The sequence below is a fragment of the Dicentrarchus labrax genome, unplaced genomic scaffold (assembly GCF_905237075.1).
Source record: "Dicentrarchus labrax unplaced genomic scaffold, dlabrax2021, whole genome shotgun sequence".
Taxonomy (NCBI): Eukaryota; Metazoa; Chordata; class Actinopteri; family Moronidae; genus Dicentrarchus; species Dicentrarchus labrax.
Genome location: NW_026136704.1, coordinates 12,516,414 through 12,528,136, shown reverse-complemented (window position 1 = coordinate 12,528,136; position 11,723 = coordinate 12,516,414). Strand labels below are relative to the sequence as shown.

The window sequence follows — 11,723 nt, the reverse complement described above, 5'->3', positions numbered from 1 at the left end:
TGCACGGGGAACAGAGCGATAGGCATCCTTTATTATGGTGCAGCGATGGTCCAGTGTGTTAGTATTCCTGGTGGGACACTTAATATGCTGTCCTGGTCAGCCAGGTGTAGTAATGCCTCACTGTTATGGTCAGTACCATACTCCAGTACATCCTAGTGTTTCTAGTGTTTTCCCTTCCCTGGTGTTCCTGTATTTGTCTCTGTTTGTGTGTTGTGGGTGTGGGACTCCTCCAACTCTCCCTGGTTGTCCCCGATCTCCATTTAATATTGATTATCTGCTTATACCAAGTCCTGATCCAATACTTGTATTTTCATTAATAATAGTGAACAGCTCTGCATTGCATGAAGAAAAAAAATTGCCTGCAACCAAACTGGTTCTCAATGTTTTTTATTTATAATATTTGTGTAGCCTGCCTAACAGACTTTTTGATCTTGCATGGTTGCTGTCTGGAGGGAGTTTCTCCTTTTTAAAAGTGTCCTGCAGTGTTGCTTCACTGCAGCTTTGGCCAACCTGAGTAACCTGAATGAACGCTATTCTGCTCAGTGTTTATTTTCCTTGTCTGTACAAGTTTTGTGTGGATTACAGTAATAAACTACTTTTATTTACTGTTTTGCTGAACTTTTGTTGAACTTGCAGTTTCAGCTCAGGCAGGGCTGAGCACCTGCACCCACACACATACACACAAACACACACACAGCACAGCGACAGAGATATAGACACAGACAGGATAATTAATAACTGCACTTGTTGCACTGCGACATGTTTTTCTTTCTGTAGCATTTAATGGCCGACTAGAGTATTTGTAGGTGTATATGCTGCGCCGTCAGATCTGTAAAAATTGCATCCTCAGTACTGTAGAAAAATGAGTACCTTCAAGTTTTCAACATTTTAGTATCTTCTTGGTACCAAAAGAGCAGCACATAAACAACTAAAATAACAAAAATGAACAGAGTACACCACCATTATGACTGATAATATTAATAACCTTAATGATATGATGCTGCTTACATCATATTTATTATTTTTTTAACCATTTATTTCTAGGTTAACTAGTTTTTGATCTAATGTAATGATAAGTAATGTAATCATAATTAATGCATGTGTACAGCTGTCTATTATTAGGTTAAAGGGGACCTTTAAAATGTAATTTGCTCATTTTGAGTGATTTAACTGGACTTTTATTGTGACAGGTCACTTCCTGGGACATTAACATGAGACGACTTGAGGACGCGCAATGTCCAGATGATAAAACTCCTTGCACGCCGCTATTCTCTCTCTTACAGAGCAATGAGCGAAAGCCTGGCTCGCAGGAACGCCAGCTGATCACCAGGATTCCTCCTTTTAGGTTAACGGCTAAGCAAGACCTGATGTGTTTTATTCAGGTTATGTTGTTGTGATGTTGATATGATAAACGCAGGGTTACTGTAGTAACATCACTAAGGTTATGTTAGTTTAATGTTATGCTTCACTCAGACAACGTCTTTGCATGCCACGTCTTTGCATGCCACTGTCTTTTAACGGCATGGTTAATCTACAATCACACACGCACATACAGACCTAAAAAAGCCTAAAGCTTAGAACACAGATGAGTAGAGGGAACTCAAACCCTCCTGCTCTTCCATGGTCTTTGTCTCTAACCAACATGCGTTTTATGCTTAGCTGAAACATATGGTCAGAGGACAAAGACACACACCTTTTCTGGCGCCAAACCCCATGCGCGCACTCACACTTTGTTCTTTAGTTTAAATTGTACATTCCGTGTTTTCATCTGTTTTGCTTTTTATCATTTCTTTAATAAATGCTTGTGTTTATACATGCTGGCCTATTACATTTTGATTTTGGTTTTAGTTATTAATTTAATTATTATTTAAATTTCTAAATTAATTGTTTTTTGAGTTTTATGAGACAGAATCAATCGATTATAGGCTATTGTTTCCCTTATTTAGGGTGGTACCCCAAAGAACTTTAATAGTAATTAGTAATTTTTTATTATCTTTTTATCTTTTTATAATTGATAAAGTTTGATAGCCAAAATTAATTGATTACACCAACATAGTTTGGTGCACCTTTAAACCACTGTGGTACCAATAAATTGTACTGCTGTGATTTATCATAGCACCTACACTATATTTTCGACAGTGGTATTGCATGTTGTGGTGCCAAATCGCAACAAATACCAAATCTTACATCAAGTTGCTTTCATTTACCCCCCCCCCCGCCATAAGACTACTCTTACATATTTAGCTCACGCAGCACTTTTTACACATTGTCACTATACTTCTGCTGCCTGACGGAGAGTAAGGATCACTATGAAATGAACATTAGCCACAGAAGAGTTGCAGATTTTGCAATCACTACTGGCCTTCAGATGAGTGAGACAATTATGCATTTTGAGTTAAGTATTCCCTATTACTCCATCCACTTGTGAAAATTGGACATAGCTTTAATTGATTGATTGATTGATTGATTGATTGATCAATTTGGTGGCCCCAGGGGAAGTTGAATCTATCAATGTAATTACGTAATCATGTGTCACTACCTTTTTGTGGTCATGTAGGACAGAATTCCCTTTTTTATCAGCTTGTGTGTACTTCAGAGGCATTCATAAACACTACGACATGAGAATACTGGTAATGATAGACACACACATGCATGCCCTCACTGACATAAAACATTGTGTACAAGATAAAGTGTGGATGCACAAACATGCTTACACCTATAAATAAATACCTCAAATGTGAATTTATAGAATCGAGCATGGATAAGATTAGGTGCTATAAAGACTTTCCAAATACCTTTTTGGCCAATATCCAAATCAGATTAGATTGAGCCAAAATTGGGATGAATTGGGATGTTTGGTGAATGTACCAACATACAGTTCTTTTAAATTACATGTACAATTAATGGGATTTAACAAAAGAAGGTTGAAGAAAACATGATGTTTTTTTTTTTGGAGAGATAAGCTTACATTGTGCAAATCTGCTAACACGCCAAAGAAGGTGGAGAAGGAAAAAGTGTAGGAGTAAATGCTGATTAGAACAGAACATTGTTTCATATGAAACAGGTTGACAGGCACGAGGCTTCAGGTGTCTTGAGGGTGCGTGAGAAGGATGTAGAGTTTAGTAACACGACCCCTATGAGCCACTAAATTCTGAACCCCTCTCTGTCTTCAGCTCATCCTTAAACATGCCTCATTGAAGCAACAAACATTTGAGCTCAAGCCTTTTGAATGTTGGCCTGTCTTTTTATGGTTTGGTCCACGTAGTTATTTAGCAATATTTAGTATTTAGTTTATACTGAACAGTAATAAGCCATTATATTCATTTTTATGTGTATGAGGCAGAAATGAAAGGATGGATTTATTACCATAAACTGACAACAGACAACATATCCCCACTAATCTTCCAGTTTTATCACACTTATAACAGAAGTGAATTTAAGATAAAATATGGAAGTGCAGCAAAAAAATAAAAATTAAAAAAAATGAAGCATTCAGTGGAGTCTGTTTCAAGCAGGCATGAATAACTGCTAAATATGTGCTTCATTCTATGACAGCTAAACACAGTCATTACCATTTGGGAAACCATAGCTTCTGGGTAGACCTACTCTCACACACCCATGGTTTCTGAGCAAAATGGAATATGAATGTCAAAATAAAAAGAAGATTTGAGGGGTCTTGTTAGAGCCGAGTGATTTCCGACTCTCACACATTTGGCCCCATTCTTATGTCTATTGCAGTTCTACGCTGTCTTTTCTGCAGCCTTCTCTCTGTCATGGATGTTTAAATCTACATTACATACTTCCCTCAGCTGAAAGGAGGGATTTTTCAGCCCATTCCTTTTGTAGCTATTGTTTAATAAATCTAATCAGTCTCAGTCTTCATTCTTGGATTGGTAGCCAATGGTGTCAGGATGCAGGGTGGAATACAAATATACAAACATTTATTTGGATTTATTTTTATATTGAGGTCAGTTGATACTGATTTCATATTGAAAGATATTTAGAAAGAAATCCCAGCTCATAACTCTAAATCAAGAACGAACATATTTATTTGTAGCATGCCTGACTAGTTACCATATATTATGCATCAGGAAAGAAATGCATTACTTTGGGAAGACCAGTATCTTTTTACAAGTACCTACGCACGACCAAAATGACCTTTTCCTTAATTCATGGCCTGGTCAAGCTTTTTAAAAGAAGTCAACATGACAGAAGAGCTGGGAAGACTTGAAGAGTACTGACAGAATGCACATCATGACAGGTAATATGTCACACTTCAAGACAGAATATAACTGGCAGATTTAAACCCCAGTTTATATAGTTGGGCAGTGATTTTGATTTATGTAATTTATGTAATTCTGAAGAAGTAGACAGTAGTTTTGCAGCAAAGACTAAAGATGTAGGATGATAGGGGTTTCGTGTTTTGTGTTTGCATTAGTATTTACTTGTGAACATTTGTCATATGTGTATGTGATTTCTCCAGTCAAGCAGCTTGGTGTATGGGCTATATTGCTCTGGCCCTACCTGCTTACCGTTAGCATCCCACTGGACTGTAGGGAAGAGCAGAGTAGCCTCTCCCGCTGCCCTTCCATCTCCCAAGAGAAACTTCTAGACCGAGTCATCCAGCATGCTGAGCTAATATACCGCGTGTCTGAAGAATCATGCTCTTTGTTTGTGAGTAACACTAAAATGAATCTATCCATTTCTGCACTGTATTGGAATTTTTTTTTTTTTTTTACTGTTTAGCAGACCATTTGTATCCACAGTCTCTGACAGAATATGGTAAAGGAATACATTTAGCATTGAAAAGCCTCAGGAGATCCAACTAACTAAATCTCTCTTTACTGAGTAGCACATGATGTGCACATGTCATGGCTTTGAGGTGGGAAAGCACGATGATAGGTCTGTAGTAGTAGTCATTGAGTCCTGAGTTACTTGGTTTTTTGGGGAGGGGGATGATGGTGGAGGCTTTGAATCAGGCTGGCACATGACATGTATCCAATGAGGTGTTGAAGATGTCGGTGAATACTGGAGACAGCTGATCAGCACATGATCGTCAGAGGACAAAGGACACACAGAGGTGTGGAGTTGCGGGGGTGGGGTAGGAGGTGAAGGGTATCACAAGGGATGGTTTTAGGACTGTCCCATTGTCTTTCAAACTGCAAGGCAATGTAAGAAAATCTATTAACTAAAGGGGAAATAATCTTATCAGTTGAGCATGAGTTTTCAAGAATATCTTTATGAAATGTGAAATCAGCATTTTGAAAAGCTGGGCTGGAGAAACGCAGCCTTAGGCAAAGGCTGCAGAGACAGAATGCAATGCAATGCAGAATATTGCATTTGAGAAGCTGTATAATATCACTTTTCATATGGAACTAAAACAAAATTGTGTAATGAAATATATATTTATCCAGAAAGCAATAAAATGTTTTCTTACATGTCAGTGCTAAAAAGTGCTTAGAAAGACGTGCCTCAACAGTATAGTCACAGCTATATTATTTTTTATCATCAAATCTAGCATGCAATCTAGCAACACTTGGAATGATTTCTACAATGAGGGCAAAATGACTTTTTGTTGGTCTTTCGCATAATATTCTGGACCAAAAGCACTGACACTTTCTGTTATATACTCGGTGTTATTTGCTTTTGATTCTGACATGATCATCGCCTCACTGCCAGGCTTCAAAGTAATCTTCTATCTCTCTTCTGAGCCAAAGATGTTTTATTGAAGAAGCAGGCCTACAGTGGAGTAATACGAATGTGATAATGATATACTGCTGCAGTGAGAGGACAGGTTTTGCAGCCTGTTGAATCCTCTTTACTCTGAGGTTCGAGATCCAAAATGGTCTTTGAAATGGGATGATGTAGGGCTTGTTACTGAGAAGACGCTGCATGGGGTCCACAGATAAGAACATGCTAGAGAACAAAATGTGTCTCTGCTGTGTCTCCAGTGGCCACGATTGGTGAAGCTTGTGTCATTGTTTTCCTGATGTGACTTTATGTGTGTCTGCCACAGTGTTCTTGCAATTCTATACCTAAGAGAACCAAAGATTTTCAAATCAGTTTTTAAAAAAGGAATTTTAGGGTTGGAGTGTGAGTTGGAGAGTATAACCGTCTTAGGATATTGCCTAAAACCAACAAAATTCGAAAAACAAACAGATCTGAATACAGCTGCTTATAACCAGTTTTGAACATATAGAGTAAGCTAAAAAACAAATAGAATACGCTTTAATTGTATACACTAATGACAAAGGTTAAGGATAAATAGGTCAGTCACTCAAAATCATATTGTATCTTAAGTATTGTGACAAAAATATGTGTGTGTGTGTGTGTGTGTGTGTGTGTGTGTGTGTGTGTGTGTGTGTGTGTGTGTGAACACTTTTTCCTTTGCTTTTCCTTTTTCCCATGCTTGTATGGATTGTAGGAGGAGATGTTTGTCCCGTTCCCATTGCAGCTCCAGAGGAACCAAGCTGGTTATGCATGCATCACCAAAGCCTTACCCATCCCCAGCTCCAAAAGTGAAATCCAGCAGATATCTGTAAGTACATGACTGCTGATCACTGCAGGATTTTTTATTTCCCTTGTTAGAGCTTTGATCTTAATCTGTTAAGAATAGTTATACTGTGCACCTCTGATTTTGTGTGTCACTACATATGTGTGTACAGAAGAAGTTTCATTCTGTGAGTGTTTGTATGTAAGCAAATTAAATACAAGTATAGGTTGCGTGTGCTTATGTCAGTGCATGGATCTGTGTATGTGTGTCTGTCTTTCTCTGTGCATCTCAGTGGAGTTTATACTTATTATGCACACGTGTTTGTGTGTGTGTAAGTGGGTGGCATTAATCCATGACTGTTTGCATGCACATGTCTGCTCACAAATCACTCTCAATCTGCAGTGGTGCTAAGAGCCAGAGCTTTCTTTTTTTTAATAACAATCACGAAACGTGAAAGTGAACCTCCCCTCTGTATAATTCTTGCTGTCAGCTGATGAATGATGATGTGTTTGCACAAATTACAATGAAAGATCCTCAAATCTCAGAAATACACTTGCCTGTATTCGGTTTAAAACATTTGTCAGTGCCTACTGAGGTTTTGACTACTGTCCGACAGGGCACAGCCTTTTTTAGGCCAACGGTCAGCTTGATGAGCATGGTGGAAACTCAATCAAGCCACTCAGTAAAAGGCCAATGAAGGGTGATTTGGCTGATGTGAACTGTAATCTGGTTAATGTGAAGTTCTACAATAATCCCCCTTCAACTAACAGACAGAGGAGAATGGCAAAAGCAATTTCTTTAAGGTCTCATTTTTAGCAATATAGACATGCTGGTTGAAAGTCATGTCATCACTACAGTAGTAAATGTGATCTTTGAAATGTATATATACATTTTATTTCTGTTAATAATTTATTCTCTGCCCTTTTCGGTTGAAATGTTGCCTGCTCTGTGGTTTAATGGCCATTTGTGTGGCAGTCATTGACACTTGCTTTAGAGACTGCTCTGCTTAGGGGCATTTAGGTAGGTTCAACTGCTTCTTCACCTATGACATTTCAACCGCTTGAGTTGTTGCTAAGTGTTTTGTAGCTGACAAGCCCTTGATCAGAGTATTAGTGACCATTTTGAGTACTTCCATTCATTACTACCTTCTGAAGTGCAAATGGAAGCTATTCATCACAGATATAAACATTCCAACACAGGCACGAATAGAGAAAGTCAGTTCTACTGTTAGCTGTGTCATGTTTTGTTGGGTTGTGTAATGTTGTCTTGCGTATTTTCTATATTGTCTTTATATTTAAGACAACTTTGTGATCAGTTATGTTTAACTCTTCATGTGTGTACCCCGCAGGACAAATGGTTGCTCCACTCTGTGCTGATGCTGGTTCAGTCGTGGATCGAGCCTTTGGTCTACCTGCAGACCACAATGGATCGCTATGATGGCGCTCCTGAAATGCTGCTCAACAAGACCAAGTGGGTGTCTGAGAAACTGATCAGTCTGGAGCAAGGGGTGGTGGTCCTCATCAAGAAGGTGAGTCAAATCACATTTCTGGATTACTGTTAAGAACTAAACCCACATTTAAATGAGTATGCGATATCAGAACTTTACTTAATCTTTCACTTCAAAACCATTTGTAGACTGTTTTTTTTTCTTAACATTTCTGTTATCTTTCCAAATATGTGCTGTGCAGATGCTGGATGAGGGAATGATGACCACAACATACAGTGAGCAAGGCCTATTCCAGTATGATGTGCCACCAGAGATGCTGGAATCTGTTATGAGAGACTACACCATACTCAGCTGCTTCAAGAAAGACGCCCATAAGATGGAGATTTTGCTCAAGCTTCTCAAGTGTCGACAAACTGACACATACAACTGTGCATAAAACATCAAGTGCAGCCTTTAAATAATACAGTGTTTAGCTTTAAATTAATTCCTAAGGTCGGTAGCCATCCACTTATAGACATGACCATGCCTTAGGCGATTCAGCCTTGCTTGCAATGCAGTACATTCTTTATTGATTGTTTTGGAACACCTTCACACAAAACTAAGTAGGTGTAATGCTGTGCCCTTTCTTCAACATACTGCATGTTATATTTCCCTGCTCAGTTGTTATTTTAACCTGGCAAAGGCAACAGAGGGCAAACTCCCAAAAGATTATTTGCGTGTCGAGCTGTCAAAGAAATCTGCATATCCTGCCATTGATTTCCATTTCCTTTGTTCTTAACTGAGTTTGTATTCCTCGCTGGCTCTGGCAGTGTTTTGATTATTCCCACGGCCCCCAGAGTATTGAGTGAGACTCCCTTTTTAAATGGAGTTGGTTTCACTTCTGCATTATTGAAATGAAACACTTTCACCGGAGACGGGAGTCAAACAGAGAGCAATCACTACTTTAAAAAAGAGACACATTCTGATTGGTGAAAGAGAGTGTGAGAGAGACAGAGAGAGAGAACAAATAACAGCTAAAATGAAATATGTGGAGTTTTTGGTTAGACACAGGTTTAGATTTTTTGAAAGAATCATGTTTATTTATAATGCCTAAACGTGCCCAATTTAACCTGAATGTAATAAAGTAAGTTTATTGTTCACTTTAAATTACAAGGACATATACAGTTTAAATTTTACTTGTTGTTGTTAGATATTATGAAAATGTAATGCAGAATGCAAGATATACTTTTTAGTACTCTCGTGTAAATAGAAGAGGCCCAATGTACTGTGAAAACCTTTCTAGTCAAGTGCTGTTGATTTAAGGCGCTAATAAAGCAAGTTGTAGAAAGAAAAAAAACATAGTTTGTTATTTATTTTGAGTGAACGAGTGAGTGAGTGAGTGAGTTAGTATCTGTATCCCACTTATTAACACCAGTAAGTGGGATAAAGTTTCTCCAAAGTCAACATATGATCAAGTGCTCTCAATTCTGGCCTTTACACCCCCAAACAGAAGAGGGCAGCAGTGCTCTTTTATGAAAGTTAACTTAATCACTATATTGTCTGGTCAAAATACCATACATTTTATGGCACAGCATCTTCACTAAACTACAATGCACTGGATCGGTGAGGAGAAAATGAAATTGGTGCATATTTTCTCATAAGGAGGGAACAACCACTAACTTTAACTCATATAATGCTAATTCCTCTTTTAACTTCTTTAGATATTTAAGAAAAACAAAATGTTGGATTAATGGAGTACATGGGCCACATATAAATCCACACTGACATATATAAAAACAACATAATGTCTCAAATATCTTGATCCAGGTCATCAGCAGCCAAAGAAAGCACCTGCAGTAGTTATCCCAGTTATAGTTAATAGGCTTGAAAATTGACAGGCTGCATTGTTTGTTCTGCCACCACACCATAAGGCAGGCAAACAATAAAGAAAGCAGTTGCCACAAGCATTTTCCCTTCTTTTTTTCACTGATCTCTCATTCTTTTTCCACTCTATTGAGTGTCCTGCTACATCCTCTGCTCTTCCATCTTCTGTACCTCTATCGGAATATGTAAATCAGCCCTGCGGTTTCCACGGTGAGTCGGGTGTCAGCGTAGAAAGGTGGTGTCGTGTGGTGTGGGTGGATGTTGAGGCAGGATGTGGTAAGGGGGCCTAGTGTCAGCAATGTCAGGTTCAGCTTCCTGTGGTCTAATCACTTCAGTATGGGGGCTCAGAGGAGATCGGGCAGCCTCTCTTCTGCTCTGCAGGGCTGCAGCTTCACAGCCTCAACCTTGTAGTGCAATCCTCACCTTACCTCGTTTGGTTCCTGACAACACGCAAGTAATCATAAGCAAAGTAAAGCCCTGTGCCCTCACCCACTTCTCAAGCTTTGAGGCCATAAATATTAAAAAATTGTCTATAAGTAGTAAGAGGAGGGAGGGGATCAGAGGAGGGAGAGAAAGATGTTAGAGAGTGGAAAGGGAAAGAAGGACACAGGGGTGAAGGGAGGGGTGTGGGGCCCGGGTGATTTCACAGTCTAACTATTATAACCTGAGGAAAGGAAATCTAGACTGCTGGGATGCATAAGTGGAGCAGAGGAGGCAGACAGAGAAGGAGAGGGAGAGGAACAGAGCAGGAAATGTAAAGAAAACGTACTAAGAGTAGGAGGCAAAGAGAGGTAAAGAGGGCAGTTGTTTCTTATTTTTCCCTCGGCGGTGATGGGAAATGTGTCAATCAAAAAGAGAGCAAAATATGACAGCAATGACAAAGGGAAATATATAAGCAAAATGACTGGGAAAGAGCAGGAGCACAGCTCTGAGCAGTGTGACATGCAGGGAAGGAGGTTGGATCTGGAGAGAAAATGGATGGCTGGAAGGCAGGTACGCAGCCAGAGGAGTTGGTGAAGTGGTGTTGGCTTAATATGAAACCAAGACACAAAGTACGAAGTCCTTGAGCCTCCACTGGCTCATCTGGCTCCCACACTGTTTTGCTTTCATTTGTGGTGCAAAATGACAGCTTGGAAGGACCTAAAACAGTCTCACAGCCCCTGTATGATTCCCCACACTGAAAACCATGTAGCAACGGCTCTGTTTCTTTCATTCCTCCTCGTTTTCTTTAATGACATATTTAGGCGTAGCAAGAACTTGTCACAGAAAGAGTTTGTATGTTTGCCTATGTGGAAGTAGAAAAGGGGGTATTAGCTGAGGTGAGAGGGGGAGAACTGTCTTTCCTTTGCACCTAACTTCTGACAACTGAGGCTGCTGCTTTTGCGATACAGCCATTTCTATCATTCCACTGCAAACCAGAGGGAATTTGTGTGGGTCATCAAAGAATGGCACACGGTCTCAAACAGAGCCAACTAACCAATCCTGTACTGAGCACCTGGGGCTACATCAGGCACAGCTGTCAGTGTGTGCATATGTGTGCGTATGTGTGTGTGTGTGTGTGTTAATTTAGTCCAGCATGTCTGTTGAACCAGTGACACATCTAAACTTTTGGATGTCCAACCTCGTCTCACCTTCTGCCTGTCCTGCGCCTCCCCAGGCGAGGTATCTCTTGAAGGCTGTGAGGAGACGCGAGTGAGTGTCAAGAGGTCGTGGGGATCAAGGCCATCCTAACTGTTGCAATATGTTAGAAGATGTCATGTTGTAACAACAGGAGGCTCAGGTTTCACCCAGGGCACATAGTGTCACAGTGGGCAAAAGGGAAAGTCAAGATGGCAGTTGAATACAGCTGAGAACATCCCTCATACGAGGAAACATCCCCATTGAACAAGGACACACATATGCGTGTGAATTAATTCATAC

At 39.7% G+C, this 11,723-nt stretch overlaps 1 protein-coding gene across 1 annotated transcript; it reads left to right on the top strand.

Moving 5' to 3' along the window:
• Positions 1-4,176: 4,176 nt before the first annotated feature.
• Positions 4,177-9,276, top strand: smtla (somatolactin alpha). The gene is made up of 5 exons (XM_051399143.1): positions 4,177-4,261; positions 4,484-4,674; positions 6,425-6,538; positions 7,842-8,021; positions 8,182-9,276. Exons 1-5 carry the CDS (start codon positions 4,246-4,248, stop codon positions 8,374-8,376), a joined length of 696 nt encoding a protein of 231 aa, XP_051255103.1. The 5' UTR covers positions 4,177-4,245; the 3' UTR covers positions 8,377-9,276.
• The last annotated feature ends 2,447 nt before the right edge of the window (positions 9,277-11,723 follow it).

Excerpts from the sequence above, each read along its gene's own strand:
- smtla (XM_051399143.1), top strand. Across the intron at positions 6,539-7,841 it reads GTGAAATCCAGCAGATATCT|GACAAATGGTTGCTCCACTC; the intron begins GTAAGTACATGA and ends TGTACCCCGCAG. Across the intron at positions 8,022-8,181 it reads TGGTGGTCCTCATCAAGAAG|ATGCTGGATGAGGGAATGAT; the intron begins GTGAGTCAAATC and ends TGTGCTGTGCAG.